The sequence below is a fragment of the Malus sylvestris genome, chromosome 7 (assembly GCF_916048215.2).
Source record: "Malus sylvestris chromosome 7, drMalSylv7.2, whole genome shotgun sequence".
NCBI classification, from domain to species: Eukaryota; Viridiplantae; Streptophyta; class Magnoliopsida; order Rosales; family Rosaceae; genus Malus; species Malus sylvestris.
Window position 1 is genome coordinate 30,159,966 of NC_062266.1, and position 21,806 is coordinate 30,181,771.

The window sequence follows — 21,806 nt, forward strand, 5'->3', positions numbered from 1 at the left end:
CTAAAAAGTCAATCATAGAACTATTCACTTTACCCTTTATTTTGTTCTTATTATTAAAATTCAAAATTTTCAAACATTTTTCATTAGTTTTCCTAAAAATATATCTGTAAGTTTTTAATCGAGGTCTCAGAACTCAGGTACCTGGCACGTGGATGGGACGGAAGCAGTGGGACTTGATTTTAGTCAAGTTATCTGGAATGCATTGTTTCGTGGAATAGATTTTAATCAATTTTTTGTACCTTTTTTCCAACACAAAATTATAATTTTTTGGATAACAATACTTCTCTACTTTTTCATTAATTTCACTGTCTACTAAGGGTGTATTTTTTTGCCAAATTGCCGTACCAACCGTGCCATACCAATTTTTTGTACCAATCAGTAATGGTACGGTATTGTACCGTACCAAAATTTCATGGTACGGTATTGGTAATGGATACTATTACCACGATATTACCGTACCATACCGAAAATACAATATAATATATCATTTATAAATTATATAATAGATAATTATATAACACATATTTATAATATTCCAATAATTTGAAAATAAAACCCTACTTATATTAGTATTGTTGTTGATGACTTTGATCTCTTGAAATTGTGGAAATCAAACACAAAAGAGTTCCTAATTTTTTCACAAATAGCCAAAATATCTTTGTAACCTCCACTTCTACTGTTGCTAGTGAAAATGCATTTAGCCTAGAGAGGAGGGTTGTGGACCCTTTTAGGGTATCCTTGACTCCTAAAATAAAGGAGGCACTAGTGCGTACTAGTGGTTGGCTTAGGGCAAATGAAGTAAACTTTTACAAGGAACCAACGGAAGATATGCTTCAATTTTACAAGGAAATTGAAGAAGAGAAAACAAGAAAGATATGCTTTAATTTTTTCAGTAAAATTGTTATTAAATGGTTTTCAACTTTAATTCTTCTTGCTACTAATTAATATGTTTTCTTTGTTTGTAATGTAGGCTTGACACAAACTCAATCTTCTACAAGTTCAATGCCTCCTCCAAAAGCTTTGACATCTCAAGCTTGAATAACTGATCAATGAATTCTCCTTTTTAAAGTTTACTTCCAATTTTCATTTGGTTTGAAACTTTAATTTCTATTTGGATTATTAACTTCTATTTGTTTTGGTTCGTAACTTCTATTTGGATTGTAATCTTAATTTTCATGATGAATCTTGATGCATCATTTGAATTATTATGTGTGTGAATTGTGAATGATGAATTTAATCTATAATGTATGATATAAAGGTACCAAAAAAAAAGTTTTGCCCTTGAATTGGGTTAAAAAAACAAAAACAGATTTTGTCTCAAAACAAAATGGCAATTACTATTGTCATACCATGCCAATCGAATTGTTGGCAATACCGAACTTCGGTATACCGAAAGTTTGGTATGGTAATGGTAATAGATTTTACCAAACCGAAAGTTTGGTACGGTAATTGGTACAAGAGTTTTAGTACGATAACCGTACCGAACCCACCCCTACTGTCTACCCTTTCTCATGTAGCCTCATCTTTCTCCTCCACCATAAACGCAGCAGCCCAGGCTAACCCAATCTCAGTAAACCCATCTGAACCCAACCCCACATTCCTCTCGCCGCCTTCCTTCTTCCTGCTAGTGCCACGACAAGACTGTCACCCTCCACCGCAAAAACCTCAAGACCACCCACTAGCAAGACGTGGTCGACGTTGTCGCTCGAGGGATGGGACGGCGAGGATTAGGCGGAAGATGTGAGGGATGACGTTGGACTCATCGGCAGTGGCTCGGGTAAGGTTGAACTTGTCAGAGTGTGCGTACACCAAACGTAGCATGGACCTTCATTTCCATTCCGTTCTGTCTCGTTCCGTTCCGTCTGCGTACCAAACGGTATCTCACTTAATAGTGATAACAAATTCAGAAATTCAGATAATTTATGTTAAATTTTACTGTAATTATTAATCCATCTTTTCAGTCACCTAACACAAACTAAAAGCCGAATTGTTCAATCCGCCAACTCGTGACGCAAAATCCGAAAGAGAATCTGAATTTGTAACTTTTTAGTCGCTACGTTTTTCAAATCTACAAAATTCTAAGTGCCATAAAGTTTGGATATTTGGCCGGACCGTAGTAGACAATTAGACATAAAATATTTAATCTTCAATACAAATGAACATGTAACAACTATTAACAAAACAATTTATATTCTAATCCACCCTTCACCATGAAATTCTTTGCAAAGAAAGCGAGACTCCCAACAGTAAAAATGACATTGGCCGTATTCCCAATCGAGAGAGTTTTCTTTGTTCGTGATATACTCGCACATATGATTTAGAGGTCGTTGATTCAGTCTCATTTTTTGTTTTCTATTTTTGGTTCGAGATTTCTATAGAATATTCAAATAAAATTTTTTAAGTCACGGCTTAACCATCATCTTTAGTATGGAGTATGATTATTTTTCCTCTAAATTCATTTCCCTTCCCTCTTTTCTCACTTTTATTTTTGTCTTTCTCTCAAAAAAGACAATACAAAATGTTGATGTTGTTTAATCGTAACCGTTCAAATAAGAAGATAAAAAAAGATTAAAAGGAGAAAATTTTGGAGATAGGAGAATTAACCACCATCTATAGTAGGGAGTATGATTCTTTTTCGTCTAATAAGACAGCATCAAGTATTAAAGTGATTTAATCGTGATCGTTAAATAAAGACTGGAAAATAAGAAAGAGGTATTTGCAAGTTTGTCCTCCGAACTTGTATAGTTTTTCCTTGAACTTTAATTTTAGCCAATTATTCTCATGAACTTTTATAACTAGCCAATTTCCCCGAACTTTAATTTTAGCCAATTATTCATATAAACTTTTATAACTAGCCAATTTCCTCATGAATTTTAATTTTAACCAATTACCCCCTAAAATTTTAAAAATAGCCAATTTCCCTCATAGTGTTTAGATTTTAAAATTATTCATCCAATTTTCATCCATCCAATCTTCCATTCTTATGCCACCATACAGTCATCATGTGTTGACCAGATGATCAAAATAGATGGAAATTTTAAAATCCAGCATAAGGAGGAAATTGGCTATTTATAAAAGTTTAATTTTCTGTCAGCATAAGGAGGAAATTGGCAATTAAATGCGAACTCAAAGCCTTCACGGCAGGCCTACGTGATTGTTTCTTCAAGTACATGATCAATGCCAACACTTGGAAAACTTGCTTTGAAGTGATGGCACAGGCTTACAACCACGTATATGCCGAAGCAAAGACATAACAAGGGAACCCCCATATGGTTAACCCCTATCAACAAGTGGAAAGTAGAGGTCAAGTTATACCAAGTGATAAGATATTGGCCATTCAGATACTCATTGCATCATCTCATGCCTCATTTAGCTACTCGCTAAGTCACCAAACGTATCTGTCTCTTGGTAAGAAGAAGGATTTTTACTCTCAACAAGCACATTACAACAAGTGGGATAAAAGTTCGTATCAAGACAACCAGAGGTGAACGTTCCGTCGACTATTATGAATATTGGGCCAAGCCTTACTCTTTCAAAATGGAGGACTAGGTACTGAAGGAAATGCTATTATAAAAAAGGCATACACATTACAAATGTTTTGACTCTCAACTGCTTGAGATATTTTGTCACACAAGCCATTCGACAAATATTTAAAGAAGATGGAATTCAGACAACTTCTTCTGAGTCTTTTGCGTTCCTAGCATTGGAACACTTGGTCTATGCTGACCTACCCTTATACTCAAACTCAGAGCTTCAACGTGCGTACCTTGACACAAAGTATATGATACTAAATGTTACAACCAACATTGTTCACATATCAAAAACATGGATCCTTTCATGCATAGCAAAACATTCATAAGCATCACTCATATCAATCAACGTAAACATCATACATTCTAACACATTTATACATAAACATCATACATTCCAACACATTCATACATAAACATCATACATTCCAACACATCCATACATAAGCCAACCGTGCTTCGAAAGGGTTCAACATATTTTGTGTCTTCGACACTTGCTACAATGTGCATCGACACCTTGCCCTTATTTTCACCAACCAGGTGATGAAATGTGAAGAATGAACTCATCTTCATGCCACCAACCAGGTGATGAAATGTACAACATGTACTCTCATTCATACCACCAACCAAGTGATAAAATGTACAACCTGTACTCTAATATCATTTGGCAACTTGCCACTCATGCCACCAACTAGGTGAAGAAGGAACTCATCTTCATGCCACCAACCAGGTGATGAAATGTACAACCCGTACTTTCCCTCATGCCACCAACCAGGTGATGAAATGTACAACCCGTACTCTCTTTCATGCCACCAACCAGGTGATAAAATGTACAACCCGTACTTTAATATCATTTGGCAACTTGCCACTCATGCCACTCATGCCACCAACCAGGTGAAGAAAGAACTCATCTTCATGCCACAAATCAGGCGATGAAATGTACAACCCGTACTCTCCTTCATGCCACCAACCAGGTGATGAAATGTACAACCTGTACTCTCTTTCATGCCACCAATCAGGTGATGAAATGTACAACCCGTACTCTCCTTTATGCCACAAACCAGGTAATGAAATGTACAAACCGGTACTCTAATATCATTTGGCAACTTGCCACTCATGCCACCAACTAGGTGAAGAAGTAACTCATCTTCATGCCACCAACCAGGTGATGAAATATACCACCCGTAATCTTCTTCATACCACAAACCAGATGATGAAATGTACAACCTGTACTCTAATATCATTTGGCAACTTGTCATTCATGCCACCAACCAGGTGAAGAAGGAACTCACCTTCGTACCACCAACCAAGTGATGAAAGCAACTCACCATTCATTCCACTTATCAGAAGACGAGTGCTACAACTTGTACATGTGAACTCCTAGCATTCACAAATAATAAAAAATCCTCAAGCTTGACAACTCAACTAGGGGAGCACTTATGCCCAACAAGAGTTATAGTCACCAACAAAGTCTTATTGCAAGCCAACAACAACTTCAGTGCATGACAAACGAAGATCAAGCTATTCAACCTTCTTGCATCTGCTTCAGACCTTTTTTCTCTGTAACAATGCAAACACTACAACTCGTAGAAAGCTTCACACACTCTTGATCAAGACAATGTGAAGCAAAACCAATTTATGGTGCCAACAAGAGCTTCATCAATGGAGGGCAACCACAATTCTCAAAAGCTTCACACACTCTTGATCAAGACAGTGTGAAGCAAAACCAATTTATGGTGCCACAAGAGCTTCATCAAAGGAGTTCAACCACAATTCTAAAAAGCTTCACACACTCTTGATCAAGACAGTGTGAATCAAAACTAATTTATGGTGTTAACAAGAGCTTCATCAATGGAGGGCAACACAATTCTCAAAAGCTTCACGCACTCTTGATCAAGACAGTATGAAACAAAACCAATTTATGATGCCAACAAGAGCTTCATCAATGGAAGGTAACAACAATTCTTAAAAGCTTCACACACTCTTGATCAAGACAGTGTGAAGCAAAACCAATTTATGTTGCCAACAAGAGCTTCATCAAAGGAGTTCGACCACAATTCTCAAAAGCTTCACACACTCTTGATCAAGACAGTGTGAAGTAAAACCAATTTATGGTGCCAACAAAAGCTTCATCAATGAAAGGTAAATACAAATCGTAGAAAGTTTCACACACTCTTGATCAAGACTATTCGAAGCAAATTCAATTTATATGGTTCATCCAAACCTTCGACTACTACAAGGTGTGACTTGCATCACAATCTCTTACTCAACAGTGTGGAAGTAAAATTTGTATATGTTGTCTCTCCCACATTTTTAAATTTCTAATTTTCCCAAAAAAAAAAAGGAAATTGGGAAATTCAACAAAGCTTCATCAATGGAGGACAAGTACAAATTCTCAAAAGCTTCACACTATCTTGATCAAGATAATGTGAAGCAAAATCAATTCATGGTACCCAACAAAGCTTCACCACAAAAGCTTCATCAATGGAGGACAACTACAAATTCTCAAAAGCTTCACATTATCTTGATCAAGATAGTGTGAAGCAAAATCAATTCATGGTACCCAACAAAAGCTTCAACTCCAAAGTTTCAACTACAAAGCTTCAACTCCAAAGCTTCACCTACAAAAGTTTCAACACAAAGACTTCACCTACAAAGCTTCAACTCCAAAGCTTCAACACAAACACTTCACCTACAAAGCTTCAACTCCAAAGCTTCAACTCCAAAGCTTCACCCATAAAAGCTTTACCCACAATAGCTTCACCTACAAAAGCTTCACCCATAAAAGCTTCACCTATAAAAGCTTCACCAACAAAAGCTTCACCAACAAAGGCTTCACCCACCACAAAAGCTTCACTTACAAAAGTTTCACCCATAAAAGCTTCACCAACAAAAGCTTCACCCACCACAGAAGCTTCATTTACAAAAGCTTCACCTACAAAGCTTCACACTATCTTGATTAAGATAGTGTGAAGCAATATATATATATATATATTTTTTTTTTCTTTCAGAAATTCGAAAATTCGAAAAAAAATTGTCTAGGCCTCCTCTTCTTTAGGCCTAACAACTTTCATAACAAATATATATGAAGGATGAATTTTGGGCTACCACTTAGAAAGGAAATGCCTCATTCGTCAACTCCCTCGACCGGAGACTTTGAGGACTCCTATTATATGCTACTGCACCTTGATACTCGGAAGTCTCACGACCACTCAGTGACTTGGATTTTTCAAGTCTCCAACCGAGAAGTTTTCCTCACTTGGAAAATTAAGGGAGCACTACCTCAACATACATGCTTCACTCACAAAGCTTCAACATACAAGCTTCAACAAAAGAAAAAATTCAAAGAACTTAGTGAAAAAGGCATTGGTGTATTTAACACAATACGTTGAAATGAAGCAAAGCTTGATAACTGGAAATTCCCTATGTGTGTCAACCTCCATGCTTTGTGGCAAGGCAGATTGGCAAAAATGCCCAACCTTTACTCATATTCGAGAAAACACTCCCAACAAGATTGTTTGCTCAAAAATCGAAGAGTCACTGCTATCCAAATTTCGAGAGCCAAACTCCCAACATGATTACTTGCTTAAAAATCGAAAAGACACAACTCTCCGAATCTTGAGAGCCAAACTCCCACCAGGATTGTTTTCTCAAAAATCGAAGAGGCATCGCTCTCCGAATCTCGAGAGCCAGACTCTCAACATGATTACTTTCTCAAAAATCGAAGAGACATTGCTCTCCGAATCTCAAGAGCCAAACTCCCAACAGGATTGTTTTCTCAAAAATCGAAAAGGCACCGTTCTCTGAATCTCGAGAGCCAGATCCCCGACAGGATTACTTGTTCGAAAACCGAAGAGGCACCGCTCTCAGAACTTCGAGAGCCAGATTTCCTTGGATGAAGCTTGTCTGCAATCTTCACACGCAACATTAGTTTTCCAGATACTACAGACCACTTTTTCAAAATGCTTTGACAAAGTTAAAACATGTAAAGCTTGCAGCTCCCACTACATTGCTATGACCAAGAAGGGTAAAGGAATAACATTACTACTTGTTGTTAGGGAGACTCTTACATATGTCGACCTCCATCCTTCACGGACAGGCAGACCTGCAAAAATGCTCAACCCTTCCTCATATTTGAGAAGACACTCCCAACGAAGTCTCTCGAAATACTCAGTTTTCTTCCCCCTCAATAATATCTATGCAAACCAGCCACACCAGAGCAAGAGTATCTCATATCATCAGGGTCAAAAGTAAGAGTATCCCATATCATGCTTTTTCCCTGTCTTTTCCTTTGTCCTTGCTCTTACCTACAGGACAAAGAGAAAAAACACAATCAGTCGGAACCTAAAATCAAACTTCCAATCTGGAACTAATTGCCCAGAATCTTTGCATGGTTGTTTGCCTAACATTGCTCTCGAGTACTCATCCTCAACTGTTGTCAAGGTCACGAAGTCCTTCGACAAATACCTCAGAACAATTGATACGATATTGACGCTTTACACTTAAGCTGCCATGCATGGATGAGTAGCTGAGAAGTAGTGCTCTGAATGACTATTTAAATGCAAAGGTTGCATTCCACTCCTGCATCGGGGACAAATGATGTAAGAGATTGAAGTAGAAGGATCAATGATGAGCTAGAACAGATCACTACAGCACGATGCCTTTCCTGCAGAACCACATAACCCAGACAGAGGAGTCTAAATTAAATCCAAACCCAGCATTGCTGCCCTATCCGAATAACTCGAGAAGCTTCAACAACCTTTCGCTTACACCATCACCAAAGAGTAAAACCTCGCCATACCACACCCACTACTTTGTCGACAGCAAAAGTATCTCATATCATTAAGGTCGAACGTACTCTAGATTTGATGGACTTGTTTTGACTCTCAAATTCTTGAGTCGGCCTTATACTCTGGAAGAAACCAGAAAACCCTCCAGCCTAGTTCAAGAATAAGCATGTGGAAAGTTACTTCTTCAAAAGCAAAAGTATCTCATATCATCTCTTCTCCATTTGCTTTTCCTTATCCTTGTTGTTGTTTACGAGACAAGGAGAATGAGAACAATCAACCGAAAGCCGAAGTCGAACCTCCGATCCAGGTTACTTGCTTGGAAGTCTGATTGCTTACTTTGTCTGTTACCTCATTTGGCAAATCTCCTAGCTCGGCGACTTGGGGGTAGACCTGTAAACGGGTCGGGTTTATTAGGTTTGTGTCGGGTTTAACCCGACCCGTTAAGTTAACGGGTCATCCGAACCTAACCCGTTAACACCCGTTAACAATTATTATTATTATTATTATTATTTGCATAAAGTTTATTTTTTGTTATTAAGATTTTACTAAAATTACTAAAATATCATCAACTAACATGTGCTAACGGGTCTAACGGGTTGACCCAAAGTGACCCGTTATTTAACGGGTTCACCCATTAGTGACCCAACCCGTTAAGCATCCACCCAAATACAAATATTAACGGGTCGGGTCGGGTCGGGTTAACAGGTTGGGTCCAAAATGCTAGGCCTACTTGGGGGACTCCTACTATAGGGTTTGTATCGCGCTTGACCAAGCCTGAAACTACAAGTAAGCTTAAAGTAAAATTGATGCATTACCTTGTGCATTTCCACCGGTTAAAGATACCACCCATGGCTGGATGAAGAATACTTCCAGAAAAGATACCACATCTACCTATGAGACAGATAAGGCAAGTGAATACGATACCACACTTCGGTACTTAGAAGTTTCGTGATTACTCAGCGGCTTGGATCTTGCAAGTCCCCAACTGAAGAGCTTCCCTCACTCGGGAACTTAGGGGAGCACTGTTTGTACCATACTTGACCAATCCCGAACTACTGAGCACCGGTCAACGTTATATCGTCAAGGACCTAGAAGAGTTTCCCTCAAACCAGGAGGCCAATCACAGTGCGACACGTGTCAACATCAGAAGCCAATCATAACACGACACATGTCAACATCAGAAGCTAATCACAACACGACACGTGTCAATGTCAGAACAAAGTTAGAAACTCTTCTATAAAAGGAGATCATTCTCCCATAATATTTCCTTATATCATTTATACTAAATCATTCACTTGTACTCACTAAAGGAGAGCTTGAACCTTTGTACTTGTGTAAACCCTTCACAATTAATGAGAACTCTTCTACTCCGTGGACGTAACCAATCTGGGTAAACCACGTACATCTTGTGTTTGCTTCCCTGTCTCTATCCATTTACATATTTATCCACACTAGTGACCGGAGCAATCTAGCGCAGGTCATAAACTTAACATTTTCTATTGTACCAAAGTCCTCACTGATTTTGTACACCAACAAAGTTAATTGGCTAGAATTAAAATTCAAAGAAAAATTTGATAGCTCTATACATGTTCGGAGAGCAAGTAAGCAAAGGCTTATTATACAAAATAGTCTTTGAGATTGTATGATCAATAGAAATGGTATCTGAGATTGAAAATTAATAGAAATGGTCCCTGAGATTGTCCACCATCCATGATTTTGGTCATTCCGTTAAAAATTCTTTGGGCAATTTTTAAAGCTTTGTAACTCAATCGATTTTTAATCAAATTCGACCCATAATATATCAAAATGAAGATAAGAAAGTGTAGAACAAGATTATACCTATTTGGAAGCCCAATGATTGCCAGAGATGGCCGGAAAATAGCCTAAAAGGTGATTGGTTTGCAGGAAAACTGGAAAACTCGCCGGAAATTGGGTAAACTTTAAACGTTCATAACTTATTCAATACTCAACGAAATCGAGTGATTCAAAAATGAAAAATCAGACTTCTCGACGAGATGAAGAAAATGGCATCTTTCTTGATTACTAATTGACCGTAGATTGGCCGGAAAACGGCTCGAAAGTGGCTAACTTGAAAATGGTTAGCCATTTTTGAGCTGTTGTTTGACCAAACCACAATGAGTTAACCTTTGAAAAGGTACCGTTCTCTTCTTCTCGTTAAGAAGTATGATTTTTGTTTTTGAATCACTCGATTTTGTTGAGTATTGAAGAAGTTATGAACGTTTAAAGTTTACCTAGTTTCCGGCGAGTTTTCCAATTTTCCCACAAACCAGTCACCTTTCAGACTATTTTCCAGCCATCTCCGGCAATGGGCTTCCAAATAGGTATAATCTTATTCTACACTTTCCTATCTTCATTTTGATATATTATGAATCGAATTTAGTTAAGAAACGATTGAATTACAAAGCTTTGAAAATTGTCTTTTAATGGAATGATCAAAATCATGGATGGTGGACAATCTCAGGAATTATTTATATTGATTTCTATTGATCATGCAAACCACCGTTATACCGTAAGCAAATATGCCAAGATGAAAATTATGAGGAGAGAGAATCCGTAGAATCTTTCGTACGTAACTCCCACCCAAGGCCAAAGCTTTTTTTACCGTCCGCGTCCTCTATCATTCTCCAGCAAGAAAAGAGAAGGACAGAGACGCGAAAGCCACCGACCACACTCACTTCTGTCAGCTGTGAGACCTCTCTCTCCATCTCTCCATCTCTCATCTCTCATCTCTCTCACTCAATTTTGTATTTCTGATGTTCGACGCATATTGTTAGGTGCATCTCTCTCTAATCAGCCGACCCCAACAGTCCAGTTCCACAAGCAAATCACAGAGACAGACAGCACAATTAACTGGGCTTTAACGTCCAATTATATCAGCCATCCGTCAGATCTGAGACTCTGATCCCTTCCAAACAACTCACCTTCTGGTTCTCTGATTGCCCATTTCTCGGTTTCTGCCACTCTTAGTGAGTTCACTTGCTATTCTGTATTGTTTTTCTTCTGAGTTATGGACAAACATGATGAATTTCTAAGATTCTGGGGGTTTTTGTGACCTAAGATCCATCAATATATGTTTCTTTGATTGCCCATTTATCAGTTTTTGCCACTCTCAGTGAGTTCACTTCATTTTCCGCATTTTGTTTCTCATTTTATGGTAAAAAGACTGGATTTTTGAGATTTTGGGGTTGTTTGATTCTGTGATCCCCTCAAATCCCATTAATCTCTAGTTCTATGATTGCCCATTTCTGAAATTTTGCCACTCTTAGCGGGTTCGCTTCATATTCTGCATAACATTTTATGTTTCATTTCATAGAAAAAATATTTAATTGTTATAATTTCGGGGTTGTTTGAGACTGCGATCCCCTCTAAACCCATTAATCTCTGTTTCTATGATTGCCCATTTCGCAGTTTGTGCTACTCCCATTGAGCTCACTGATATTCGGCGGTTTTTTTCTTCTCATTTATTCGAGAAAAAGGATTTTGAGTTTTTGGGGTTGTTTGTGGACAGGTTGAAGTTCGATTGGAGGCAAAGAAGATGGGGGAAGGCGAGAGGTTTCAGCTGGGGACAGTGGGAGCGTTAACCCTCTCTGTGGTCTCATCGGTCTCCATTGTCATTTGCAACAAGGCCCTCATCAGTTCTTTGGGTTTCACCTTTGGTAAGCTTTTCACTTTTGGATAGTCTCCATTGTTGCCTTATTTTTTGTTGGTATTTCAAAATTTGGACCATGTGTTGTATTTCATTCAATGATGATTTACCTGGGTTGCCTTCATTTTTAGAGATCTAAGTTTGGTAAGAATGATGAGCTTTGAAGGTTTCGTGTGCAAAACAAATGAAATTGATGAAGTTGTTGCTATTGAACAATGAACTTAAGTAGAAACAAAAAATTAGAGCTTTTGAAACAATTGTAAGTGTATGTTCTGTTTTTAAAGGGTATGGTTGGGGTTATTGTTGGTGATTCCACATTTTATTGCTTTCGATTTGTAGTTCGACTTTAATGAGCATCAAAATATAATTCAACCAGTATACAGTAAGGAGATATAATTTGGGTTCTTAGCAATTCAAAAAGGTCCCATTGGTAAATCCCACCACTTCATGTTCTTTTTTGAAGAGAAATTACTGGAGTGCACTATTGTTAACATGTGATAGATAGTTGCCATTGTGTTAGTGTTTACTTGGTTTATCAGAATTGGAAGTGATTACTGATTAGATTCTTATACATATTTGTGCAGCCACAACTTTGACAAGCTGGCATCTTTTAGTCACCTTTTGTTCCCTTCACGCGGCTTTAAAGATGAAATTCTTTGAACACAAACCCCTTGATCAAACAACTGTTACGGGGTTTGGCATTCTGAATGGAATCTCAATTGGACTGTTAAATCTGAGCCTGGGCTTCAATTCGGTTGGCTTTTATCAGGTACATTTATTTCCTTCAATTGTATTTTGACTTTGTAGCTTCTCTAAAAACTTTGGCGTTTCAGCATTTTTCTAAATATTAGAATTCTGAAATCCTCTATTGTTCTTGCATTCTAGATGACTAAGCTAGCAATCATCCCTTGCACTGTACTATTGGAGACCCTTTTCCTCGCGAAGAAATTCAGGTTTAGCCTTCTTTTGACTAAGATGCTGATTTACTGATTCATTCAAGCATATCCAAAATATTAAACTAGTTACAGAGCCAATCGTTTTCCAATGTTACCTATATATAATCATGTTATATTTATATATTATGCGTTTTTATTCTTGCTTTTAGTCTGAAACATTGATTAATCCATAATCTTATATTCTGATTTCCTTACCTATAGACTATACTTGGTCTCGTATTATCTTGACTTTAATTCTTATTGCAGTAGGAGCATTCAGATTGCCCTCCTTATTCTCCTCATTGGTGTTGGGATTGCAACAGTCACTGATGTTCAACTTAATGCTCTTGGAAGTATCTTGTCTCTTCTTGCAGTTATTACAACATGCGTTGCTCAAATTGTATCCTCAATAGAGTTTTCTTTTTTTGACCGTTATCTGTGTCTAGTTTGTGTTATAATATGAACCATTGATACATGCGCCACTGGAAAATTAAAGAAAGAAAATACTTGGGACTTAAGAATTCTTGAATAATATTGTCTAATGTCATCGATGCATGGTCTCTGAACCACTTCTGAATTTGACTGCATTAGGCAAAAAGTTGCATGTATGTTCCTTATCAGTAAAAGAATTCACCAGCACTTCCCGTATATTTTGTTTCCGTCTTGTAAAACATATTTAACGTACCATAGAAGCTGTTCAGGTCTCGCGGTTCATATTGCTGAATACTTTCCATTATAAAGAGCTGATGGGGACGCCCTTGTTAAGGTCTTTATGATAGGTCTTAGTAGGAGGCTATATTGTAGTTTCGCCTGTCTGATTTTGTTACCTTGACTAGTTTCTTTCAGATGACCAATACCATCCAGAAGAAGTATAAGGTTTCTTCAACGCAACTCCTGTATCAATCATGTCCATATCAGTCAGGAACTTTATTAATCACTGGCCCATTTCTGGATTGGTTCTTGACGAATCAAAATGTATTTGCTTTCAAGTATACAACTCAAGTGTTGGTGAGAATATGAACAGTTTGTCTTTTTCCTGCTTTTCTTTAAAAGAATTACTGATTGTGTTTTCTCTTTCTGATTTTGCAGGTTTTCATAATTATGTCCTGCCTGATCTCCGTCTCGGTAAATTTTAGCACATTTCTTGTAATTGGAAAGACATCTCCTGTCACCTATCAAGTTCTTGGACATCTAAAGACATGCCTTGTGCTGGCATTTGGTTATATTTTGCTTCATGATCCATTTGACTGGAGGAACATCCTCGGAATATTCGTCGCACTTGCTGGGATGGTTTTATATTCGTACTTTTGCACTCGTGAGGGTCAGAAAAAGGTTGCTGAAGAAGCAACGCAGCCATCACAGGTTCTAACCCAGTTTCCTTAATCTCTGTAATTGCACGACGTACTTTCTAGGTATTGAATCATTCTTTTTAAACATCGAACAACGAAGTTATGTGTGAAATCCTCTCTTTTCGTTTGAAATGGTTTCAGGCAGGGGAAGGTGAGTCGGATCCTCTGGTGGCCGTGGAAACTGGAAGCGGGGTAGGAACTGATTCGACTCCCCAAATTGGCCCTGTATGGAAGTCGAACAAAGATTTGCATGCGTGATGGCAACCACTCAGTCGTCCATTTGCACACCTGATAGAACTAGCAGCAGCATATAGAGCTGTTAGAGAGCAATGGCAATATTATTGGTGTAAAATTCTTCACCCTTCTGTCTCTCGTTCGAACGGGTGTCGGTCCCGCCCTTTCTTCGTTCGTGTTCGTGTTGATTACGAATTACATTAAGTTGATACATCGAAAATTAGTTCAAGTGAGGGATGCATATAATATAATGGAATATTGTTACTAATCCTAAGGTGCCAAGAGAATATGGTTCAATTTTGTACGCATTTGTGTTTTAAGGAATTTTTTTGATGATTTGGTCTTCCAACAAATACACTCCACGCTGTTCGCAAATCTATTTTCTTGCAATTTACTCTCTCGCATAAAGGGTGCTAAAGTAAATAATTTATAGCTTAGTTAGTTACGAACATTCATTCTGATGTACAAATTCAATCCTTCCACCACCCCGATATCGCCTCCATTAAAAATCAAAATGAAAAACTTGGCAGGAGTTGTTGGATTAAGCCCACAAATAATGAGAAGCCCAATCATTTTCATTTGATGATGGATCTCAAATAGGCCCAAGATATCTGGCCCATACCACAGATTTGCACCTACCGACTCCAACAGTCTCACTCTCGCTCGTCACATTTCTCTCACCTTCTCTCTCACTCTTTCTCTCTCCTCTCAGTTCATCGCAAGCAGCATTTCCATGGCTCTCCGAGCTCTCGTGACCAGGAAAGCCCTCCGATCAGGGTTCCAGAGCGAGCCCAGAATCCTTGCCCATTCTCGCGGCCTGCAGACCTTCTCGCTGCCCGACCTTCCCTATGACTATGGCGCTCTGGAGCCTGCAATCAGCGGCGAGATCATGGAGCTCCACCACAAAAAGCACCACCAGGCTTACATCACCAACTACAACAAAGCTCTCGAGCAGCTCCACGACGCCATCGGCAAGGGCGACGCTGCTGCCGTTGTTAAGTTGCAGAGCGCCATCAAGTTCAATGGCGGAGGTCAAACATCTCTCTCTGTATCCCTCTGCTATTTTTTTGTAATTATTTATTTGTTTTCGTTTGTTGCATTTTCAGATTAGGAAATTTTGTATAAATTTGTTAAGAAAAAAGCTTAAATTAATTAAAATGTTCAAATATTTTGTTGAATTATAATTGTTTGTTGAAGTAAATTGATATTAGAAGTAGCAATTCAATTAGGTAGCGTTGTGTTAGTTTTCCCATAATTAGGCTGCTACTGATACTAATTACCGTGATCGAAAGTGCTGATTTAATTGTTTGGTTTCAAGTTCTTGGATGTCTTGTTCATCTCAGGATTTAGCTTATTTGCAATCATCCTGCAGCCCGAAAGATAATCTAATCTTAACAAAAAGGAATTTCCTTTCTCTCGCAGGTCATGTCAACCACTCAATTTTCTGGAAGAATCTGACTCCTATTAGTGTAAGTTCATAGTTCTGTATCTCTCTATCTTACATGCCTGTTATTAAGCGTTCGTCTGCCTAATACTGTAATGCTTTATTTATGGCAGCAAGGTGGAGGTGAGTCCCCTCATAGTAACCTGGGCTGGGCCATTGACATGAGTTTTGGTTCTTTTGATGCATTGGTGCAAAAGATCAACACAGAAGGCGCTGCTTTGCAGGGTTCTGGATGGGTGGTAAGTTTTGCATCTTGTTGATTTTACAGTATTTGTTCCATGTCATTCAACTAGATGCTTCAATCGATATTCAACCTGTTCACATGCCCGTTTGATCTTTCTTGGCAGTGGCTTGCTCTAGACAAAGAGTTGAAGAAACTTGTGGTTGAAACCACTGCAAATCAGGTAAACCCCAAAATATTACTTCAATACCTGACATTACTTGTAGCGATATTCAAATTGCACAAATCCATCCTGCCTGTTGTTTTACATTGATAACAACGATAGCCTCTCAGCACATGTAGTATTGACTCCTCATTATTAGTTCCTTACGGAATGGTATATCTTCTTTCTGGTAATCATGTAGGCTACTGTTGGCTGTTGATTATGACGGTTAGACTTGATCTGAAACTTTAGCTCCAGCATAGAACTCATGATGAAATTTTTTTTGTTTACTTGTTACCCCATCTCAAGGGTTGTTCAACTTTAATGACTTTAGGATTTACGAAGGTTTTTGTTCTGCATCTCTTTGTCCAAAGAACTCGTGGTAGTTAACTGATATGCAGCATGCAATTACGGTTTTTGTTACATCTGAATATTCTTTAATTTGAGTAACTTGTTACAGGACCCATTGGTTACTAAAGGAGCATCTTTGGTTCCATTGCTTGGTATTGATGTTTGGGAGCATGCGTACTACTTACAGGTAAATTTGAGCAAAGGCGATTTGCATCATCTATATTTTCATAACATGTATATCCTTCAATTATTTTCACTTATCAGTTTGTAAGTGTAGTATATAAGAGTCAATACAGATTGACACACTCTCTTAATTGCCCAATTGGTGAGCCTTGGAAGTCTAAGATATTGTTTATCTTCGGGAGTACAAGTGGATTAGGTAGGAGGGTTGTTAAAACTGTCTTTGTGAAGGACAAGTCAGTTTTTGCTCCTTGGAGTTGAATTGTTTATGGGGTATAGGTCTTTCCGTGTGGTGAAGTTTATAGTTAGGTTCTCTTTCAGACACAAAGGAAGTGACGCCGTTCTTGTTTTCCTATAATGTTTGGTGTCTGTACACAGCCTCCATCCTTTTTCTGTCAGTTCTTGAATTAGCATCTGAAGTGCCACGGTGACCTCAAACAAGCTTATTGTTTATTCAATTTAAAACCGTCATCACTTTTTACCAAGTCCGATGATTGTTTTTGTGGAATACGCGTCAGTGGTGTTTGCTCTTGTTAGCTGTCTGTATTATTACATTTGTTGATGCACAAAACCGGATGTCTTGGAACAACGTAAATCCGACCGTGAATCTGCATAAAATGTAAATGACACAAGAGTTATCGTGGTTCACCCCAAGGTTTGGGCTACGTCCACACTGATTGTATTATATTTGAGGGAATAGAGAGGGAGATGGTGAGAGCTTCTGAGAGGGGGTGAGAGGCTTCAGAAATGGCCTATGAGAGTGAGAATGAGAGTGAGGCCTCTCCAATTGTGAGGGTAGGAGTCCCCTTTTATAGAATAAGGGGCTCCTCCTCCTTTACAAAGTATGGGCTTTAGTGTGAGGCCCAAATACAAGGCCCAAGGCCCAAATATACGAGGCCCTAAATATGGTATAAACAGTAGTCCCCCAAGTCTTCAGTCAAGAGAGTCTTTTGGCTGGAGACTTGAAATTCAGTCCATGTGTGGGCCGAAGTAACTGATGCTCGATATGAGGCGGTGCCCAATCTGAAATGATGCTCAACTAGAAGTAGCACATGTTGTGAGGCCGCTTTGCTTGTAGCTTATGTTGCCTTGGTTGGCTTGGCTTGTGGCGTTTGAAGGTGAGGGAGTCCCTTTTATAGAATAAGGGTTCACTCCTCAGTACATGAATAATGGGTGCTCTCTAATGAAAGTGAGGGATTCCCTTTTATAGAATAAGGGCTCACTCCTCAATACATAAGTGATGGGTGATCTTTCAATGAAAGTGAGGGAGTCCCTTTTATAAAATAAGGGTTCGCTCCTTAATACATAAGTAATGGGTTAAGTCCCCCAAGTATTTTTCATGAGGCCCAGTTGAGGCCCAATATATGGTACATAATGTAGTCCCCCAAGTCTTCGGTCAATAGAGTCTGTTGGCTGGAGACTTCAAATTGAATCCATGTATGGGCCGAAGTGGCGGTTGTTCGGAGGCGGTATTTGTATACCCTGCACTGAAGCTTTGTAGGTGAAGCTTTGCAAGTGAAGCTTTGAAGCTAGAGCTCTGTAAATGAAGCTTTCGAAGCTGGAGCCTTTGTAAATGAAGCTTTTGAATCTAGAGCTCTGTAAATGAAGTCTTTGAAGCTAGAGCTCTTGTAAATGAAGCTTTTGAAGCTAGAGCTCTTTAAATGAAGCTTTTGAAGCTTGAAGCTAGAGCTCTTGTGAATGAAGCTTTCGAAACTGGAGCTTTTGTAAATGAAGCTTTGAAGCTAGAGCTCCGTAAATGAAGTCTTTGAAGCTAGAGTTCTTGTAAATGAAGCTTTTGAAGCTGATTGACATGAGTGATGCTCATGAATGTTTATGTTGATTGACATGAGTGATGCTCATGGATGTTGTCATGAGTGATGCTCATGAATGTTAACATGAGTGATGCTCATGAATGTTGAGATGAATGATGATCATGAATGTTTATGTATGATTGTCATGAGTGATGCTCATGAATGTTTATGTATGAATGACATGAGTAGTGCTCATGTATAATTTGGAGTACTAGGCGTACTTTTGATGACCTGGTTGGTGCTATTTCAGGCCTATGGGCCTTTGCCCTCCACAACATGTCAGCCCATTTGTTTTGGGCTTTTCCTTTTTTTTTTTTTTTTTTTTTTTTTTTTTTTTTTAACCCTCTGATGGGGTTTATACAGATGTTTTCGAAAGATAAGGAAAATAAATTACATCACTCTGATGAGGTGTTTATTCCTTACTTTTGCTTTCTCTTTTGCTTTCTCTTTTTCTATTTTGCTTTTGCTTTTGCATGGTCCACAAGTCCCCTATGTGCTGGTTGATGATTTTCTTGCTTGTCCCGCTTCACATGATTTTCTTGCTGGACACTAAAATGACAGCTGCTTTTCTGCCATGCCATGCCGTTAGGTTTCCCTTTTTGCTTTTACTTTTGCTTTTTTTTTTTTTTTTTTTTTTTTTTTTTTTTTTAATATTTTGTGGTAATAATTGCAGCCAAAGTAACAGCTGCCTTCTGCATGTCGGTGAGAACACCGATAGACTCAACAACACAGTCAGCACCGGCCTCACCCCATGGATCTCCTATGGGATCCTGATTCTGAAAACAGCAATAGGCTTCTCACCGAAGAGAAGGGTCTTGGAGTCCCTGACCTCGAGCTCATGGTGCTTCCATGCGCCATTGACTATGTTGTACTTGAATATGTGGGTCATGTAGTCGGTGGTAATGAAGGGATCGTTGACAGCAACGAGCTCAACATCGTCATTCTGAAGAACAATCCCAAACACCAATAGTAATCATCCAGCTGTCCATGAAGTCAAAAAAGTTTCTCCTTCTCCAAGATGGTAAGGGAGTCCCTCACTTTGAAACTCGGCGTCGTCGTCGGCGATGCTCTCTCTTTCCGCTTCTGGTTATCGGCAGTCAGCGGCGACTTGGGAGACGAATCCTGCTTAGCATTCGCACTGGCGCTCGCGCTGGAGCCTCATGGAGACGACGTCAGCGACATCCCACAGGTGGTCACTTCTTTTCCAGGAAACGACGTTGCAGCGGTTAACGACGTCACTCCATTAGTCAAGCTACCACCAGTGTCATCGGGCCTAGACTTCAAAGCCCTAGAGCATGGGCCCACTAGCGGAGTGTCTCTGGAATCCACTACCGTTGTCGTCTCCCTTGCTACATCCTTCTTCGAGCTTGATGGCGTCATTTCTGGAATCATAGGCATGTTGCTGTTGGCGTCGTTGTTGATGGTCCTGTCGGACTGCAGGAAGTTCTGGAGCTCGGTCTTCCATTCATATCCTCAAATCCGTCACAGAGGAGGACATCGTCGCTACCAACGAAAACCACCAAGTGTTCCTAGCCTCAACACTTGTTCCTTCGCTGCAACTTTAGGCTTCGCCGAAGCTGCTGCTTTTTGATCAGCTGTTTTAACCTCCAGTGGAAGTGGATGATTCTTGCAAAGTAGACCAGGCAATGTTTCTTTTTCTTTGAGATGCTCCCACTTTACTTTTCATCATTTCTTGATCGTTTGAGGTCTTCCTTTAAAAAGGAAGGCAGGCTGATGGTTTGGGGAGAGCTGAGAACTCTGCCAAACGCTTTCCATTTTGTTGCTTAGTCGTCGGGTCCCGCAGATCCCTCGTCGCCATAGCTTTGTCTCCCTGGAATAAGCCCTTCGTTTTGGAGGAGAATAATAACCATGACTGTGAGATCGAGATCTTACACAGTATGGAGGTGGAGAACAGGAATACCGTGGAAAGCATGAATAGCAAAGAGGAGACCGTCTTTGATCACGATATAGACTAGTAGTCTTGGAGCTTAAACGGAGCCATTGCTTTTGATCAGCGGTTATGATGATTGAATGCGTTGATCGAACGATGGAGAATGAACGATACGGTGAGCAGGTGGGTGTGAGAGGGGAGCGTTTGGTGTGCCGGGGTCTCGCCCCCGTCGCCAGTGGCCTCCTTACGTACATCACCAACGTGCTTCAGTACAATATCGGGTTTTGCAGATTCACGGTGGATGGACAATGGTGAGGTTGTGAAGGTTTCACGGTGGTGGGATGAAAAATTGAGAGAGAACCGACATAGCTTTTTGTACCATTCCCACAGACGGCGCCAAATGTTGATGCACAAAACCGGATGTCTTGGAACAACGTAAATCCGACCGTGAATCTGCATAAAATGTAAATGACACAAGAGTTATCGTGGTTCACCCCAAGGTTTGGGCTACGTCCACACTGATTGTATTATATTTGAGGGAATAGAGAGGGAGATGGTGAGAGCTTCTGAGAGGGGGTGAGAGGCTTCAGAAATGGCCTATGAGAGTGAGAATGAGAGTGAGGCCTCTCCAATTGTGAGGGTAGGAGTCCCCTTTTATAGAATAAGGGGCTCCTCCTCCTTTACAAAGTATGGGCTTTAGTGTGAGGCCCAAATACAAGGCCCAAGGCCCAAATATACGAGGCCCTAAATATGGTATAAACAACATTCTTGCTATCCTCTTCGCGTATCGTTTGATATGAAATTATGAATTAAGATGCATCTGTTATTCACGTTGCAGTACAAGAATGTGAGACCAGATTATCTGAAGAACATATGGAAAGTCATCAACTGGAAGTATGCCAGTGAAGTGTACGAGAAAGAAAGCACTTGAGCCGAACAAGGTGGCCGCATTTGCATCTGGTTGAGTAGATGAAAAATAAAACGACCAACGTGACAAGTGAGGACGCTTATTTAATCACGTATTCACGTGTATGAAAACCAGATTAGTGTATGAATTTGCGTACTTATTTAATCTCTGTTTTTTGAAGTTTCAGTATTTGGTGGTTTGATACAATAAGCTTATGTCATTGGAGCTTTTGTCTATATTTTCTGGCTGAAATGTGCTTCTTGTTATGATTGAGGGGTTTCCGGTTGGTTTGTGATGAACGGAAAGTGATTTTCGCACTTTCTTTTTCTTGCCG

At 39.4% G+C, this 21,806-nt stretch overlaps 2 protein-coding genes across 2 annotated transcripts; both read left to right on the forward strand.

Moving 5' to 3' along the window:
• Positions 1–10,887: 10,887 nt before the first annotated feature.
• LOC126627740 (UDP-xylose transporter 3-like) lies at positions 10,888–14,841 on the forward strand. The gene is made up of 9 exons (XM_050297270.1): positions 10,888–11,027; positions 11,116–11,307; positions 11,850–11,997; positions 12,572–12,756; positions 12,873–12,940; positions 13,190–13,322; positions 13,769–13,930; positions 14,012–14,284; positions 14,413–14,841. The coding sequence occupies exons 3-9, from the start codon at positions 11,877–11,879 to the stop codon at positions 14,527–14,529; spliced, it is 1,059 nt and encodes a 352-aa protein (XP_050153227.1). The 5' UTR covers positions 10,888–11,027; positions 11,116–11,307; positions 11,850–11,876; the 3' UTR covers positions 14,530–14,841.
• Positions 14,842–15,015: 174 nt separating this feature from the next.
• LOC126627741 (superoxide dismutase [Mn], mitochondrial-like) lies at positions 15,016–21,708 on the forward strand. Its single transcript, XM_050297271.1, has 6 exons — positions 15,016–15,536; positions 15,928–15,974; positions 16,063–16,188; positions 16,297–16,353; positions 16,793–16,870; positions 21,404–21,708. The coding sequence occupies exons 1-6, from the start codon at positions 15,239–15,241 to the stop codon at positions 21,494–21,496; spliced, it is 699 nt and encodes a 232-aa protein (XP_050153228.1). The 5' UTR covers positions 15,016–15,238; the 3' UTR covers positions 21,497–21,708.
• The last annotated feature ends 98 nt before the right edge of the window (positions 21,709–21,806 follow it).